The 19,027-nt window shown below is 43.6% G+C and overlaps 2 protein-coding genes across 7 annotated transcripts in view; one reads left to right on the top strand and one right to left on the bottom strand.

Annotated features, from left to right (window-relative positions):
* Positions 1–19,027, top strand: part of CARMIL1 (capping protein regulator and myosin 1 linker 1) — a 306,068-nt gene that overhangs the window by 1,416 nt on the left and 285,625 nt on the right. For 4 of the 6 annotated variants that reach the window (XM_060403423.1, XM_004019095.6, XM_027958413.3 and 1 more), the window contains exon 2: positions 3,931–4,028. Coding sequence is in view for 3 of the 6 variants with exons in the window: in XM_004019095.6 (XP_004019144.2) it covers positions 3,931–4,028 (98 nt within the window). In the remaining 3 variants the exon portion in view is untranslated. Of the gene's footprint in view, positions 1–682; positions 784–2,946; positions 3,057–3,930; positions 4,029–19,027 lie in introns of all 6 variants that reach the window. The other 2 variants (XM_060403421.1, XM_060403422.1) reach the window with 2 other exon arrangements.
* LOC101106806 (cytidine monophosphate-N-acetylneuraminic acid hydroxylase) overlaps positions 1–19,027 on the bottom strand; it is a 304,828-nt gene that overhangs the window by 190,882 nt on the left and 94,919 nt on the right. The window lies entirely within an intron of this gene.

The raw sequence follows: 19,027 nt of genomic DNA, 5'->3' as shown, positions 1-19,027 counted from the left end.
GGTTCCTGCAAGCGAGGAGAATCCACTACAGTGGCCGGTCCCGCGTCCCCAACTCGGGAAGTCCCGGAAAGCCCAGGACACGAACGGCTGGCGAGCGCACAGTAGGTCGCCTCCGGCACGTGCCAGGAGCTCCACATCCCACCCCCAGGAAACTCTCGGCCAGAGGTGCCCTTGTGACGTAGGGCTTGGGGGAGGGGGCACTGGTCGGATGTAATGACTGAGCCTGGCAAGGCGTGGTTTCGCATCGCGAAGTGGGAGCGAAAGGGTTACAGGACTGACGCAAACTTGCGCCAGGAAACTGAGGGTTAATGATAAAAGCCTTACTTCAGTAATGATTAACCTGCCAATTCTCCCCATCCTGGATCTCTTAGGGAACCTGTATGTGGTACCCTGTGCAAGGTGACCCATTGTTTGAGTCCCTTGAGGGTTTTGGTGGGGGGTGTGTGTGTATGAATATTTTGTCCTGCGGTTTAACTTAATTATGTAGAGAGAGGGTTAACATGGCAGAGCTTAAAATGAGGTTTGGGGGTAAGAGTGTTCTGAAAACCCAAGGGTAAAGCTCGTGTGTGCCTGCGTGTGTGTTTGTGTGTGTGCAGCATGTTGTATTGTAACAAGGTATGTGTTGTGTGAGTGTGTTTTGAGCCCCAGTGACCTGTTTCCTTGCCTGTATCATCCTACACAGCCTAAACTCAAAAAGATGATGGTTAATGGCTGCTGACAAGAGTTCTAACCACCCATGCATCTGCATTTGAGGAATCTGCCCCTCTCTTTCACCCCTTAGAGGTATTACTTTGGAGGAGTTTGTGTGTGTTCTTCCATTAGCGACTGTTAACTCAAGCAGGTGAAAGTTGATGTAAAGAAGCTGTTGCTAGGCTAATATGGAAGATGGAAGCTTCTGGTTTTGTTGAATTAAAAAAAAGCCAAAGTCTTGACTATATTTAGGATATAAAGGCCTCTTCCCCTCCCCTTCCTCAATCCTGTAAAGTCCACTGGGAATGAGCATCCAGTTCTGGGAGCAGGAGATCTTACCAAAACCCTATCCAGAAGAGGAAACACATGCCCAGAACCTCTGAAGATGCCTCCAGAGGTCCTGGGAAAGAGAATTTAGGGGAGGGTTTGCATCACTGGCCAGGGGATAAGGATGCTTCCCTGGTGGCTCAGAGGTCAACGCATCTGCCTGCAATGCGGGAGACCTGGGTTTGATCCCTGGGTCGGGAAGATCCCCTGGAGAAGGAAATGGTAACCCACTCCAGTATTCTTGCCTGGAGAATCCCATGGACGGAGGAGCCTGGTGGGCTATAGTCCACGGGGTCGCAAAGAGTCTGACACGACTGACCGAGCGACTTAACTAACTTAACTAACTAACTAAAGCAGGTGGCAGATACTTTTTTTAAAAAATTGGGTATCCTTGAGCCTGGTGATGAAAAGTTTAGGTAGTTAAACTTTGTTATTGCTGTTTAGTCGCTCAGTCGTGTCTGACTCTTTGCGGCCCCATGGACTGTGCTCCTCTGTTCATGGGATCTTCTAGGCAAGAATTCTGTAATCTGTTGCCATTTCCTTCTCCAGGGGATCTTCTGGGCCCAGATATTGAGCTCCAGTCTCTTACATTACAGGTGGATTCTTTACCTCTGAGTCACCAGGCAAGCTGCAGTTAAACTTTAGGTTTAGGTAATTAGACGCAAGATAAAGGGTGATGAAGGATAGGACGGTTTTCTATTGATGGTCCACAAAATGAATTCTTTGTATATTTCAAAAGTTGAAATTAACCTCTATCTAGAGATGGAGGTTTTGTGTTTATCGAGCTCTGCCCATCTTACATGTCTCTCAAACAAGGGGCACAGGTTTTTGTGATAGGCCCAGTATTCTTCTGGGCTTTTAAGTGGCCTAATTAGCCTGGGTGAGGGGAAATTCCTGTGTCTGCTTTGGTCTCCTATTTCAGTGCTTACAGGGGTTCTCTTCTCATCAATTCAAAATGGCAACCCTGTGAAAAACTCAATATATTTCCTTAAGCTAATTCCCCAAAACATTAAACAAAATGTGTATTCTTCTGATTATTAAATTAATACAGGCTTTTCATTTAAAAGATTCAGAGAAGAATGAGAATATATGTCACTCATGTTACCACTCCAAGATAGCTGTTTTTGACCTATGGCTATATAACTTTTCCTGTCTTTTTCTTTGCGTGTAAGTCAATTTCACATGCTCATTTCCCACAGTTCTTTTGTAGGGGAGAGACGGGTAGCCTGTACCCGTTTTGAGTGCTGATAAGATAGGAGCTGCCTAGGGAGCTCCCCAGGCAGTGAGGTCCTCCACTTGTTCCCTCCCCTTCCTACATTCCACCTCATTGCTGTTCCCTGGACAAACTGTACTTTCTCGTCTTCTCATGCTCTTCTCTCTGCTGACAATGCCCCGTCCTCCCCTCCTTCACGCTTCTTATCTGAGTGCCTCTTAAACTCATTGTGGTGGGTTTCTAATAAGAATATTTTGACCATCCCTTAATAAATACATGAATACATTTGTTAAGTTGCATGCATATTTCACTGAGTGTGTGTAATCTAGAACATAACAGTGAAACACAGTGCAAGTAGAAGTAAAAATGCTACTGTTTTCTTCCTGCACCCCAGTGGGTTGTATTGGACACTGCTTTGGAAACCAGTGGTCTGTTTCCTACTTCTTCAAGATTCAGGTCAGGGGTCCCCTACTCCCGAAACCATTGTGTGTCGTCTTGTCCATGATCTCGTGGTAGTGGGCACATGTTTGTCTAGTGACATCGATCCCTGCCCTCCACTAGATTGTAAGCACCTGTTGAAGGCAGGGGTCATCTCTAGTCCAGCACTTAGCAGAGTAGTTGGCACACTAGGTATGTTTGTTGAATGTATGAATAAATAAAAATCATAATAGACAGCTCAGTGATGGGGTTATAAAGAAATTTGCTGTGCTTTGCAGAATCTAACCAGGAGGAGAAAAGGGAAAGTGTGTGCTGAGAAGTTAAGCTGGAAAAACGTGAAGGGCCTTTCGTGGCATGCTGGAAGGTTTGGATTCACCCAAAAATGACTGTGAGTCATAGTCACACAGCACAAGGGACAAGATTAGATCTGTGGCTTTGGAAGGGCCACTTTGGTTCTGGGGGCTGATCGGTTAGAGGTGTTGGGCTAGTCTCGGTGAGAGATGCTGAATACAGAGTGCAGAGCCGTGCTCAGGAACGGTTTTGGAGGTGGTCCTGGGAGAATAGGTGACTGGCTCCCTGAGAGAATGGTGTGCATGCTCAGTTGTGATATTCCTGACCTAGGAATTGAACCCATGTCGCTTGTGTCTCCTGCATTGGCAGGCAGATTCTTTACCACTGCACCACCTGGGAAGCCCCTGAGAGAATGAAGTTGGAGATAAAGATTTCTAGCTTCATGAAGGGCCAGAAGAGGAGCAGGGAAAATCAAATCAAACTGACATGGATTTGGGACCTGTTCAGTTTGGGGGTACTCATGGAAGGTCCTGCTAGCATTCAGCTTTTCAAGCTGGGGGCTGCGGATAACCAGGCAAAAGAGTCAATGAATTCTTGTGCTTACGGTCCACTCACAGTATAGTGCTCTATGCTACTACCTGCCATTGCTCTTCTTTTTCTCCCTGGTGTGTGAGTATCCTCTTTGCCCAGCAAGGTTATGTCATGGCTTGCTTGCCTGGACTGGTATCGTATCATATGCTTTTTATTTTTAGTTTTTCATATGCTTTTATATTTGCCTGAGCATCTGAGCACACAGTCCAAGGCACAAAGTAAGCGTTCATTAAATATTTGGTGATTGATTAGTATCAAGCTTGTGAAAATAAGCAAAAAAGAAAAATAAAAACTGAAAATACTCTTTCAAATGCTCTATCCTCGCCAATGCTTTTCTCTTATTAATAAAAGAATCTAATGAAGCTATTCCTTTCTTTCAGAAAGCATAAAGGATGTTCTTGGCAGAAAGATAAAGATTGCGTTGAAGAAGAAAGTAAAGCTGGAAGTGAAGGGAGACAAAGTTGAAAACAGAGTGTTGGTAAGTATTAACTTTTTTAAAGTCTGGAAGTGAAAATGCTTTTCCCTTTATTGTTTTGATTGCCTGATTTTCATGCAGTGCTTGTTCTGTGTTTTATATTTTGTTCAAACATTCTGATGCCCATTTTCTCCTAGGTAAGCTGGAATATTTGCCCACTGAAAGTTAAATTTTAGGGACTGAAGTTTTAAAATATATTGTCTTTCTTAAAGTTGTAAGTCACCCTCCTCTCGGTCGTCTCCTAGAGACCATTTTCAGGTTGTTTGTTGAAAGTTGGATGTTAACGGGAGCTTGCTTTTTACTTTTGTGGTGGCTGAGTATCTGATCCTGTTTGTGAGGACTTTGAAGGAGTTAAAGAAAAATTCATCTCATGTCAGTTTAACTATTAAATTTTCTCTATTGTTATATCCATATCCATCCAATGTCCGCATCCATTGGTTTGGGGAGCAGAGTGCCAGCTTGATCTTTGCCCTGGCTTCAGTGCTTTCTTTGAGTCCTTGAGGGCTCTGATAAACGGTAGTTGAGCAGATTTGCAACTGCTAAGGCCCATGGCACTTCCATTGGATGAAATGTAGCTAAGATGAACCCTCAGCCAATATGTGAGTACCACCAGTCCAGTGTCTTAGGTATTTAGTATGTCTGCTGGTGCTGATGGAACTTGGGGGGCTCCCTCCAACCTGGGAGAGGAGTTGCTTGGGTACTTGAGGGATCAGCCCGTTGAACACAGGATTGTTAGGGAGTTGTCAGCTCCTGAGTTGTACCTTTAGGGAGGTGGAAAGTCTTCTGTGATGTTTTAATGGTTTCTGTGTTGAAATTGTGGCAAACCTTAAGCTTAGGTAAATACACCTTGCTTGTGTTTTTGTTAGAGAGAATAGTCTGTTTACTCTTATTTATCTTTTTATCATTAGAAATTGTCAAACATATGCAAAAGTAGAGAATAGTATATTGAACTTTGTATCCTTTTCATCCACCTTCAACAGTTTTCAGTATTTCAAGAATATTGTTTTATCTGCTGCCAGTTTTTCCCCCTTCCCCCTTCTGGAGTAGTATTTTAAAACCTCAAGCATGTGTCATTAAAAGAATGTTTTTAATATTCTGTTTCTTCAGTTGAAGTTGCTACAGAATTTGAAATATCTTTCTCAGCAGCTGTCTTAAGAATCTCTTTAAAACATCTGACTACCTTCTTCTGTGGATGGAAAGATTATGCTATTTATTGATGGATGACTTCTATTTCTCTGTGTACAAGTCAGGATGGCAGAGAAATTTAAGTGGAAAAACTTGATGGAGTGACTTTTGCCCTGCAACGAAACGTATTTACCCAGACTGTATAATTATGGTTATCGATAGCAGAAGTGATTGGTATCATCATTCTGCTTCAGTTTTGATAGAGTAAATTTCCTTAAGGCGTGCTTTACTTAATATTGTTTAGCCAAAGGGTACAGATATGTCTTGGCAGTGGTAGGATAGAGAGAAGAAATTTTGTTCCTGCCACTTGTTTTACATGTTTACTTCACAAGCTGGGTTCACCTTTTAAATATCAAGTAGTGTTTCCTGCAACCGTCTAACATAGTATGTGGTACTTGTTGATGTGGACACTGCTCATCAGCATAAGAAACCCATGTCATGAGTAAAATTTGCAAAGACAAGTTTAAACATCAAATAAAATAATCAGCACCCTTAAAAATTAGTTATGATTTGTACTTACTGTTAAGATTTTTTTTTGAGGCGGGGGTGGGGGACTTCATCGTAACATTAGCTGGAGTTGATTAAGGTTGTGATCAAAGTACAAATGTATTCAAAGTTAAACATTTTTCTCCCCAAATCTGGAATCTAAGTAGTTTCTAGTAGCTTAGGGTAAACTTGTTTTAGCTATTCCTTACTTGCAGGGGCAAGAATTGTTAATTGAAATTTTCAGGGTTTGACAAGCTTCAGGTGTGAGCAAGATGGTCTACGAATTCACCTTAAGTTGTTGATTTTCTGAATTTAGAGAAATTCAATTACTTAAAACATTGGGGGAATCCCCTTATAATTTGTATTTCTGACTTTCTTTTGGCTGTGAGTCCAATAAAATAGGGCATACGTGAATTGGCTTGACTCAGCATTTCAAATTTTTATTTCTCATTTCTTTCCCTAGTGCCCGGCTACTCTTAGTGTCCTTCCTTCTTGTAAAGCTGAGAGTGACTTGGTTCCTTGTTTTTACATTTAGAGACTTTATGCTATTTCCAGCTTCCATTTTTCATAGTTTATTTTCATCTTCCTTCTCATGGTCACGATAACTAACATTTATATAACATGTTCTGTTGAACACTTAATTATGCATTGCTTTCTTTGCTCCTGCTGCAGCCCTCTGAGTTGGGCCCTACTTACACGTGCATTTGCAGAAACTGAGATTTGGAAAAGCTAAAGGAACTTGTTTCAGGTCATCCTGCCAATGAATGACAGAGTCGGGAGTTGAGCCCGGGTCTGTCTTATCCATTTCACCATTATACTAAAAAACCAAAACAATCCTTCAGCTTGTTGTTCAGTGGTTGCAAACTTCTACAAAGATTTGGACTTCAGAAGGATTAGAGCTCCCTGTATGGATTTGGTTGATTGATACATTATTCATTGCTTGGTTCCATACTTGCTGAGCATAAGCCAGACACATGGTATGTCCAAGATGGACGTTGACTCTGACTTCATGGGATTCGGAGCTCAGAGTCTAGATGGGGAGGTAAACATCTCAACAGGCAGTGCTTTGAGATATGCTGTGAGCCAGATGACTGAAAGCACATGGGAGGAACCCCTGACCCAGGCCTGAGGGTCAGGGAAGACTTGCAGAAGGCAGGCAGATGTAAGCTACCACCCAATGGATGAACAAGAGTTGCCAAGGGAAGGGAGGAGAGGCATGTTGTAGACAAAGAAAACAGAATATGCCTGGAAGCCAGAGAGAGCTTAGCGTGTTAGAGACATATTAAGTACAGTGGGAGCAAGGGGTACGGGGTGGAAAATGGCCCAGCCTAAAGCCAGTTCTTGGAGAAGGCAATGGCAACCCACTCCAGTACTCTTGCCTGGAAAATCCCATGGACAGAGGAGCCTGGTAGGCTGGAGTCCATGGGGTCGCTAGGAGCCGGACACGACTGAGCGACTTCACTTTCACGCATTGGAGAAGGAAATGGCAGCCCACTCCAGTGTTCTTGCCTGGAGAATCCCAGAGATGGGGGAGCCTGGTGGGCTGCCGTCTCTGGGGTTGCACAGAGTCGGACACGACTGCAGCAGCAGCAAAGCTAATTCTTTTTCTTGCGGTCGGGATCAGGTGAAAATAGGGATTGTTTAAACAGGTCTCTTCCGACCACCACGTAAACTTTATCCTCCCCTGGGCCATCATAGGGCCCAGCAGTTTAGGCCTTGGACCTTGAATCATGCCTGGTTCACACCATAGCCCAGTCACTTTATAACATTGTTCAGCCTCAGTTCCTTACTCTGATGAAACAGGCCTTATAAAAGTATCTATTTGTAAATAGTTTCTTTTTTTTTTCTATTTTTTAATTTAAATATTACTTTTTTTTTTTAAACAATGTTTTGTTAAGTGAGAAGTTGCTGTGTAGCGCAGGGAGCCCAGTCTGGTGCTCTGTGAATGGTTTCTTTGTAGATTAACTGGGATGGGTTTTAACACTGCCTAGAACATGATCAACAAATGAGAAAGCAGAGGGAACCAAAGGGTTCTGCATTCTGCATTCTGTTTTCCCAGTGGCACAGATGATTTCAATGCCCAATTGTTTGTGTTACCTTTAAAGCAAGATGGAAGGCAACTGATGAAACCTGAAATTCTTCAGATGTGTGCTGGTCCAGTGAAATCAGAAATGGTAGGATATTCAGGGGGAGAGTGTTTTATGGCCAAACAAGCTTGGCAATCAAACATTAAACAGAGATCAACCAGCGTCTTTACTGCACGAGTTTGACTCAGAGACTTTGGTGCCCTCGTGTGCGTAGTAGATTTCTCAGAATGAGATGAAATATACTGTCATTCTCAAACTTACATGGCCAGAAACCCTACTGACCATAGCTGGGGAAACTGGGATGCAACAGTTAAAGTGAACATGGAACAGGCTAGAACAGGCTCTCCATTTGGAGTGTCCTCGTAGGGGACATTCTTTGGCCTGTACTTTAATAAAGGGCTGGGCAGGTCTGCTGCAGGCCACATACTGGCACTGTGCCATCCTTTTCTGTGATCCTTTCCTGTCTTGCCGTTAGAGGATGTTATTAGGAAGTGATTCTGTGTTAGATGGTCAGCCTTTTCCTCCCATCTGCTCATTGAATCGTCACCCAATTTTTCTAGTACCTGGACTTTTCAAAGTGGAATTTCATTTTTACACATTAAATGTTGCAGTTTTAGGTAACTGTAGATTTGCATGCAGTTATAGGAAGTAATCGGCTTCCGTGGTGGCTCAGAAGTTAAAGCGTCTGTCTGGAATGCGGGAGACCCAGGTTCGATCCCTGGGTCGGGAAGATCCCTTGGAGAAGGAAATGACAACCCACTCCAGTACTCTTCCCTGGAGAATCCCATGGAAGGAGGAGCCTGGTAGGCTACAGTCCATGGGGTCTCAAAGAGTTGGACACGACTGAGCGAATGGAGAGAGATCCTCTGTATCCATTATCCAGTCTCTTCTGTTTTGCAAAATTCTGGGACATGACCATGGGTTGTTGACAGCGATAACTGGAAAATTTGGAACATTTCCATCACCATAGAGATGCCTCGTGTTGCCTTTCAGGTCCACAACCTCAGACTCACCATTGCTCTGCCTGCTGGTAGCCAGAATCTCTCTCTTCTATCTCCATAATCTTGTCACTTCAGAAGTGTTCCATAAGTATAATCACACAATATATGTGCCTTTTAGGGACTGGCTCTTTTTGCTTCTACTTAATTGCCTGGACATTGATCCAAGTTGTGTCTGTCCCTTGCACCTTTTCAGCTCTTGTTTCTGAGTAGTCTGGGGTATGGACGTACCTCGGCTTGTTTACCCACTGCTCACCCACTGACAGAGTTGTAGGCTATTTCCAGTTTGGGGCTGTTAGGAATAAAACTGATATAAATATTTGTTTACAGATTTTGGTGTGAAAATAAGTCTCCATTTCTCCCTTTGCAATGCCAGAGAGCATAATTGTGGATTTGTATAGGAATTGCCTGTCTCATTTTAGAAGAAGCTGTCGTTTTCCATTTTCCAGCATGGTTACATCATTGTGTAGTCCTATCAGCAATGGATGTATGATCGAGCAATTTGGTATTGTCGGGGGAAGCAAGGTCTCTCACACCCTTTTCCCACCCTCTTTCTGCTGTCACTCACCTAGGGGACAGCAATGTGCGCCTCTCGCTAGAACCATGCCTCTGAAGGTGTGGAAGGCCCATTCCTGGTCTCCGATTCGTTTTTCCTGTTTCACTTTGGGATTTGGGTTTGATCATCTTTGCCAATCCCTTATTTTACCACATCCCTCTTAAATGGGGACAGAAGCAGGACTTCCTTTCTTAGACTGAGCAGGTTGAGGAAATGACATGAAACTGACCGTGTTGTTTGTCCACCTGTTCCTTGAAAACACTTCATTGGCTATTCACTTATTTAGTCCTGAAAAGTTAACCTAGAAGCTCTTTAATGTATTTTCTCTCGCTTGGCTATTTATTTATAACTTTTGAACCTCTTAGGCTTGATTGGAATAACTGTAAGTTAACTTTTAAAATGAGGAAAAGTAAAAGGACATTATTTGGATATCATTAAAATGTCTTTGGCCACCTCATGCAATGAGTTGACTCACTGGAAAAGACTCTGATGCTGGGAGGGATTGGGGGCAGGAGGAGAAGGGGGCGACAGAGGATGAGATGGCTGGATGGCATCACCGACTCGATGGACGTGAGTTTGAGTGAACTCCGGGAGTTGGTGATGGACAGGGAGGCCTGGCGTGCTGCCAATCATGGGATCGCAAAGAGTCGGACACGACTGAGCGACTGAACTGAAAATTTCTTGATGGCTGTGCTGTCTTTCATTAAAATATAAGCTCCACTCACACCTGCTTATTTTTAAAAATGCATGAAAAAGAGAATAAAGCTCACCTAAGAGTTTTGTAGGCATCTGGCCCGTCTAAGCATGAATTAATGAAAACTTCAGTCTCTGATACGGAAAGCATTGCTCTTCTACATGAGGCCATACTCACTTTGCATGACTAGTCTGTTTAATATTTTCCTAATTCCCTCATCTCCTAACACCTAACTTGATTCAGCAGCATGACCCATGGTGTAGTCGCTTCTCAGACAAATATTCACACTGGAATTTTTGTTTTTTAGCCGCTTTCAGGTGATACTAACCTATCCAGATTCTAAAAAAAGACCAGTTGTACCATTTAAAAGCGTATACTTTTTCATGGAGTCAATAAAATAATGCTATTTTAGTTTATGTTTTGCAAATTTATCATTTAAAATCCAAATACACTAACAAAATAATAAACTCATTCAGTGATTTCCATGAGGCTGTTTTTTTTTTTTTTTTTAATTTTTCATGAGGCTGTTTTGATGAACATATCTCAGAAATAGAGGGGCAATTAAATTCTGTTTCTGCTGCTTAGAGACTGTCCCTATTTACCTGTTAAGTAGTACAAGTATCACAGTTTTTATAGTAGCTAACTTTTGCAATCTCAGGATGCTTTCCAAATAGACGGAGATGGGGACGCTTTATCCTGAAAATTTGGAAAGTTTTAATCACTCAGTTGTATCTATTTGTGACCCCATGGACTGTAGCCCACCAGGCTCCTTTGTCTGGAATTCTGCAGGCAAGAATACTATAGTGGGTTGCCATGCCCTCCTGCAGGGTATCTCCTGGACCCAGGGATCGAACTTGTGTCTCTTCTGTCTCCTGCATTGGCAGATGGGTTCTTTACCTGGTGCCACATTTATCCTGAGTGCTGCACAAAAGTGGAATATTCTGCCAGCAACCCTCATGGTTGATTGCTAGTAAGTTAAATGTGGTATAGCATCAAATCACGTGTTTGTGGTTTTCTCCTAGCAGCTGTAAGAATGAAATTCATGTGAGATGTTTGTAGATTACAGTGGCTCCTGAAGAAATGCTGTTGGAAAATCATTGTTCTAGGCCCCCAGGTTTACTTCCCTCCGCAGGAAGCTCTTGTACCAGTTGTTGGGTAATTTGAACAGTTCTCTTTGTGGAACTCTTAGGAGTCTCAGCTTTTAAGGATCACTTACAATTCAGTGCACAGGTAATTTTCAAAGCACCTGGGTGAAGTTACATGCCTCTAGAAAATGGAGCTTTAGAAAATGGCAACAGCATTGCAATGATCGTCAGGAGTGGGTATCAGAGAATGCACATGGTTGCCAAGGGTCCTGGCAAAACTTCTGGGAAACTCAAAATCAGAGACTGTGTATTTGAGTGCTTTGGAATTTACCCCGAGTCAGAGCTGGGGCTCCCACTGATCTCTGGGCAGGGGGTTGGAGGCAGGCTCTGGCTCTGGGCATGTGTTTCCAGGAGGTAGTTCTAGCCAACTTGAACTTGTTACCTGAGCTGCGTTTACTTTCTACTTTTCTCATCTGCGTCTGCCCCAGTTTCTTTTGTAGTTGAGTTAGATGAGTCAAATGACCTTGGGCAAGAAGCTGTTGAACATACATCAGCCTGGTGTAACTTTTCATTGTTCTTAAAAAGATACTGTCTTGCAGCCTCTGGGATTTAGGCACCCTGGGAAAGGGCATTTAGGTCCACCCTGCCGGAGAGGAGAGGGAAGGGAGGTGAGGCAGTATTGGAGTCTTGGGAAGGGGGACACTGTGGACAAGGAGGAGCCCGGAAATCTAACCAGCATATGCAGTGAATTGGGAGAACTTTTTTTTTTTTGGTTGTAAAACAGAAAACAAAAGGGGCTTTAGTGAAAGGTTACTATAGCACCTTTATGTTTCATTTCATCAGAAACACTGTTAATATCTGTTGTTAAACTGAAAATGCAACTAAAATCTGAAGGATAGAACTTTTATCCTTTCTGGTCATCCTCCCTTTTGATAAAAAGCTTGCTGTGTTTTAACAGAATACAAGGATTTGGATTGGGATATATGGGGCCTATTGTTGTCTGAATCTTTGTTCCTGTGCCCCAGTACATATACACACACACACTCTTTCTCACTCAAAATATCACTTTCCTCAACTCTTTGAGAAAAGAGGGGTAAAATAAAGAGGAAAGAAGGATGGGCGTGTGTGTGTGGATAAAACCATGTTCACTTTCACCTACTGTTCCTTTCCCTCACCTTGGTTTTGGGAGAGCATTTTTCTTTTCTGAAAACATTATCTCTTGATGCACATTGGCCAACAGCTTTCTTAGTCCCTCAGACACGCTAAGTGCACAGAAAGTGCTGTTAGAGGTAGAGGCAGGGACATACAAATGCCTTGAACTGTACTGAATGATTGAAGGCGGGAGGAGAAGGGGACAACAGAGGATGAGATAGTTGGATGGCATCACCGACTCAGTGGACATGAGTTTGAGTAAGCTCCGGGAGTTGGTGATAAAGACAGGGAAGCCTGGTGTACTGCAGTCCATGGGGTCGCAAAGAGTTGGACATGACTGAGCAACTGAACTGTACTGAGAGAATCTCCAGCCTGTGGCAAGGGTTTGAGATGACTGTGCCAAGTTCCCACTAAGGAGGCAGATGTGTGTTGATTCCTACTGATCCTGGGCTTTAGGGGCGCAGGAGACAATCTGGTGTGGACAGACTAGCTTAAGCTGACCTTGGGGAGTTTGTTCAGATCTGGCCCCAGAGGATCTTAGGGCTAGAGGACTCTTGTTAGCCATCTAACCAAGCACCCTGGCCTATGAGAAGTTGCCTCTGGAGCATCCCTGATAGCTGGGTATCCACCTTTTGCTTCATTATCTTGTGTTGGGAAAAGTAAGAGTCTCAGAAGGCCCTTTCTTAATTTGGGCTTGAAATCTGCTTCTCAATAACTTCTTTGAATTCATTCTAGTGTAGTTGACTGGAACATCATAGGACAGTTTTGCTCCCTCCTACATGAGTGTGGGTCAGGAATTTGAAGACAGTTACCATGTTTTTCCTTGGTCTTTTAGTCCTCAGGTGAAATATTCTCACTTCCTGCAAATCTTAATCCTTGGAGAATGTTGCTTTCAGATGTTTCACTGTTCAGATCGCCTTGGTCTAGACTCATCCTACTTTGTCACCGAGCCTATTAAACTTTTTCAAATTTGTGGATCACAAATGTTGGGCATACACTGTTAACCTGAATTAAACAACCTTTCTCAGAGCCTTCGATGGCCTTTTGTGGACTGTGCCTCTTGAAGCGGGGCATGTGGTGTGTGGAATCAAGAATCTGTTCTCCAGACCCTGTAGGAAACATTGATCTGGGTGCAGCTGGCCAAGAGAAGGATACCAGTGGCACATTGCTTTGGCCAAATAAAAGTTTTCTTCCTGTTACTTTTAAAATTTTGAAAGTATCTATGCTATCTGCTTTACTAACAAGTTGTAAAATAGGAAAGGAAAACTGAAGCATCACTAGTCCTATCAATTTACATGTAATCATTGGAAAAAAATCAGTATTTTCCATATTTTTATATGTTAATATACATAAACTATATGATCTATTTAAAAAATGGAATCATAAATCCTATTTTGTAATGTACTTTAAAATTTTACTTTTTGTGGTCAAAACTTTCCATGACAATAATACATACATATTTATGTTTTAAATTTCTGCCTGGCACTCCATTAGCCCATAGTTAGCTAACACTAATTATGAGCTAGTTAGGTTTTTGCCGTATAAATGTGCATATCCTCACATTTATTTTTCTTGGATAAATTCCTGGCAGTGGAATTGCTGGCTGACAGACTTCTTAAAGGATGTATTTTTCACCTGATTGTTATTCAGGAAGTCTCAATAGAGAATAATTTCCCCACCTCATTAGTTTTATTGTCTTTAGAAAGGTTTGCTTAGCAGAGTGGCTGGCTCCCCTTTTTTTAGGTCCTTGTATTTCTTAGGCAGTTGCTTCTGGGGCAGACTTTTCCTTGCAGTTTAGGGCCCTTTGAGGTCTGCCTGATGCTTTGTCTCCTGCAGTGTTTGTGGGCACGGAGTCCCTGTGGCTCTGGCGTTCGATGGGGGCGGCACATGGGGTTCTGGAGTCCCAGGTCTTGGTGGACCCTGACTTAGCTTCTGCCGAGTCAGCCACAACTTTTTCTTGGCTGAACCCCAGCTCAGTGTGAAACTGTGTTATACAATTTAGATCCTTGATCTTTGCCCTGGTTTCAAGACTTTCTTGAGTCCTCAAGTGCTCTGATTAATGGTAGTTGAGCAGGTTTGCAACTAATAAGGCTCACTTTCAGTGGGTGCAATATAGCCAAGAAGAACCCTAGGCCAATATTCAGGTAAGCCAATAAGTCTGGTGTCTTAGAAGGTATTTTAGTATCATAAGGAAAGCGGACATGGCTTTTTCTCTGGGACAGTTCTGAAGGCAGTTGATTTTTCCTCTGTAGCTAACAGTTCAGTTCAGTCACTTAGTTGTGTCTGTCTCTTCGCATCCCCATGGACTGCAGCATGCCAGGCCTCCCTCCCTGTCCATCGCCAACTCCCAGAGTTTACTCAGACTTATGTCCATTGAGTTGGTGATGCTATTCAGCCATCTCATCATCTGTTGTCCCCCTCTCCTGCTGCCTCCAATCTTTCCCAGCATCAGGGTCTTTTCAAAAGAGTCAGCTCTTTGCATCAGACTGGGGTATCAGAATACCCCAAAGTATTGGGGTTTCAGCTTCAGCATCAGTCCTTCCAACGAATATTCTCTAGCTAACATCCATCTCTTAACTGGCATGATCCTTCCCCCTCTCCCCCCCAGCACCTGTAGAGTAGTTCTTGCTTCTCTTCTACTTCCTCACCCTCTCCGCATCTCCCCACCCCTGACGGGGCATGTCCAGGTCACCAGGACCTGTGGGCTCTCCTTCACTGAGCAGCTCCTCCTGGAGCCCCATCTTCCCAGATGAGTCCCTCCAGCGTTCAGCATTCAGCCTGCATTTCTTTCGTTTCAGTGCTGCCCTTGAGTGCCCTGTTGCCTGTGGTTATCTTTCCTTCCAAGACTGGCAGGTGGGAAGAGGGTCCTCAGGGACCTCCTTATTTGCTTCTCAGAAAACAAGCATGTAGGACCCCTTCCATTTTCAGAGTTACATGCTTGGTCTCAGTGTGAAACAGGCAAGGGAAAAACAAAACAAAACCAGAGTTCTGAAAGTTAATAAGACTTAATGTTAGTAAAGTTTTGCAAAGTCTCTTTTAAGACCACTTCTCTGCAGTTTGATTCCTGACTTCTGGTCCTAAGGGGCCCAGCAACAGTCCTGTGGAATCTGAGCTACAGTATGGCTAGTGAGGTCCAGGCTGGTTTGGTTAGATGTTGCTGCTGCTGCTGCTGCTAAGTCGCTTCAGTCGTGTCCGACTCTGTGTGACCCCATAGACGGCAGCCCACCAGACTCCCCAGTCCCTGGGATTCTCCAGGCAAGAGCACTGGAGTGGGTTGCCATTTCCTTCTCCAATGCATGAAAGTGAAAGTGAAGTCTCTCAGTCCTGTCCAACTCTTTTTGACCCCATGGACTGCAGCCCATCAGGCTCCTCCATCAATGGTTAGGTGTTACCAGGGGGCATTTTCTGTTTCCTGAATTCATCTGTCTGAAATCAGTTCTTACTAGCAGCCAAAAGATGATTGGACCATCCCCCATAGGCATGAGAATGAAAGGAAGACCTGGAGAAAAGCATTTGTGGTTCTTGGACAAATCCGTTTGGTATTTGGAAGATCTCAGCTCTTTCTTTTAAGTTGCCACCGGCCAGTTTCTGCTCTTGGTCTGTGTCCTTGGAGTAGCAAAAATGTTGCAGTCTGGGGAAACTTTTTGTACAACTTAGTTCACTGAATCACAGGTACTGCTTGTGCTGATGGAAATCAAAAGCAGCCTGCAGAGAAAGGCTGTAGTGCATTTGGCATTTGGCTTGTTTGTGTGGCTGTTTCCATTTAAATCTCCTGGGCATCCCGCTCCTTATCAGAACTTTTATCCCCTCAAAATTCATCATTGCTGAATAAACTGTGAAGTTCTGGGAGCTGTTGCCTTTTCAACAGTTTGCCTCTCTAGACAAAACTCTTGAAGTTCAAATAGCCCTTAACCCTCCATCATTTTATACTCCTCCAAATGGTCTTTGTGAGGAACATGGTGGGTTATCTTGGTTCATTATTTAATATTTCTCTTTCTTCACAAGTACTGGATGCAAGAAGTCGGTCCTCCCTGTCCTGTGTTGCTAGTTAACAAAGCACTTGGAGCAAAGGGGAGGCTATTAGCACTTTGTCACTTGGAGTTTAAGGGTCCTCCCACTTGTGAGCTCTCGATGCAGAGTTAAGTCTCTGCATCTGTCTTTATACTGACGGTGTGCGGGTTGTTGGTGGAGCTGAACAAGTTTTGTCAGTGACGCTGTGTGTTCAGGAAGCCTTCGTGTCCCTTTTGGCTGGTTCTTATTCTCTGATCATAGCCAGTTTCTCTATCCACCAGAGAAGGGCTCCTTATCTTCATATTCTGGAGAGCTTGTGGAGTAGTTAGCCTGAAATTCAGGGATGGCTTTTCCTTTTTAAATATCTTTGCAGACATTTTATACTTCCCACTCTGTTAGCAACTTCCTCAGTGTTAGGGGATTAATCTGCCTGAGTTAGAATCCTAAAACTACTGTCTCTACTGGCTAATGATGAGTAAGTCATTTAACTGAAGTCTGTGCTTCACTTTTCCCATCCATAGAATGGGTGTAATAAAACCTACCTTGAGACTTGTTTTGCAACTTAAATGAAACATTCCGTATATAATATTTCAAATAGTGACTGACATAGAGCAAGTCCTCAAGAAGGCTTAGCTCTGATTGCCGTTGAGAGGGCTGCTACAGTGCACCCTGCTAAATGCTCTGATCTGAGAACCTGGTTATATATCCACAGTCATAGGTGACTTGGGTATATTTTATATAAATTTCCCCAAGGAAGTACTTCTGCTTTGCCTCTTTTCCTAGCTTTGTGCAAGATATCTGTTTTGATGTTTCTGCTCAGAGCTCCTAAAACCCATATTGGCTGCCTCCACAAATGGCTTTAGGATTTTTTTCACTCTGCTGCTCTTAAAGAGGGTACGTGGATTTTGAAAGAAAAACTTTCAGAAAGGATTTAGGTGTGTGCATTGTTGAGATATATGTCTCTGAAGACAGGACTGTACATTTTCTGTAGATACCGTTTTGGCCTCCTTTTCCCTGTGGATCTGAATGTGTTCAGAAGTATACTCAAATCTTTCACTTCCAAGTTAGATCTCAAAAAAGCCCAAAGGTCAGTTGTTGCCTCCCCAGCCCCGTTCATCCCTGTGGGGCTGCTGTGGGCCTTGCCACCTGTTCTTGGTGCCTCATTCAGATTCCTTCTGCTTGGGTTTTGGTTCTGAGGGCTATTTTTGGATGCGAGGGGCTTTATTGGGGTTCATGGGCTTCTGTAGTTCTGCTTTTCCACGCTTGAGGACTCCTGGGCGTGCTGGAGACTCAGTCCTCCAGGCCATGCTGGATTCTCACTTTCTGAATAACCTTTAGATCAGTGTTTCTCAGCCTCAGCACTATTACTGACATTTGGGACCTGATAATTCTTTGTTGTTGGGGGCTCCCTTTGTGTTACAGGGTGTTTACCAGCATCCTTGTGTTTACTCACTGGATGCCAGCAGCTCCCCTCCATTCTCCCGGTTATGACACTTTCAAATACTTCCAGACATTCTCATGTATTCTCTGGGTGGCAGAAATGCCCTCAGCTGAGAACCACTGGTTTAGATCAGCCGGTCTCCATGTGACAGAGGGCACATGCATACCTTATCATACTTAGCTTAGAAAGTTATATCGAGGACTGAAAATTCACAGTTCTATAGTACAGCTCTAAAAATCCATACATGAATGGATTTAAAACACTTATTTTTAAAGCATTTATTCAAAACACTTATTTTTAGGTATTTATTTTTGGAGTATTTCGATCCCTATATCTCTATACAACAAAAAGAACAGATGGCACCAAACAGAAATTTGTCTTCTTTTAAGATACCTAATCTTAAAACCATTGGTTTGACCACTGGTTCCCAGTATGTGGTCCTGAGAATGGCAGCTTTAGCACCACCTGGAGCTTTTCAGAAATGCAGATTCATGGGGGTCCCATCTAGAGCCACTGAGTCAGACTCTGGGATCAGGCCCAGCAGTCAGCTGTAACAAGCCTTTCAGGTGATTTAGAGGCACACTGAAATCTGAGCAACACTGAGAGGTTACTGAGATGTCTCAAGTAAGCTCCAACTAAGAGACCTGTAGACTCTGCCCGAGAAATAAAGCATACTCCGCCATATCCAGACCTTTGAAATCATGTTAGGAGAATGTCTTTTACTAGGCAGGTCATGCTAGATCTCTGTTGGTCCTATTGGTGCCCTCTGAGAGCTCGTCACGTCCACAGCTGCCTTTCCAGGGTTTCTTTTGCTCAGCATCCCTAAACCAGGGGTGGCTGTGATTGCCAAGGCAATCCTCTATAGGTCAACCGACAGTCTATATCTCTCAGCTCCGCCCGAGAGGACTGATCTGTAATGGACAGAGATTCTTCCCCCTGGGAGTCTGAGTCGTGGAGAGAAGCAAAAACTGAAGAAAGCAGAAGGCACGAGGCAGAGAAGAAAGCCTTGTGGAAATGGAAGCCGTGGAGTGTGAAGAGGCTGTCAATAAACCAGTTGCGGCAAAAATAGAAGGACCAGGAAGAGGCTGACAGAGCTCTGGATGGCTGCTTTCGAAGGGCGATTCCAAAAGTTGAGGGAATCAAACTATTGATTGTATCTTGGAAGAGTATTTTTCAGTTTTCTATGAGATCCAAACTGGGCAGCTACGGTTGGGGTTTCCAGTCTTGCTGGCCTCTCTATGTATCCTCATGGTAGATCATCATTCGCTGAGGCAGTTTCAATTTATGTCTCTTCTTTGCCGCTTGGA

Source organism: Ovis aries, chromosome 20 (assembly GCF_016772045.2).
Source record: "Ovis aries strain OAR_USU_Benz2616 breed Rambouillet chromosome 20, ARS-UI_Ramb_v3.0, whole genome shotgun sequence".
In the NCBI taxonomy this organism is placed as follows: domain Eukaryota; kingdom Metazoa; phylum Chordata; class Mammalia; order Artiodactyla; family Bovidae; genus Ovis; species Ovis aries.
This window is presented reverse-complemented; position numbering and strand designations above follow the sequence as displayed.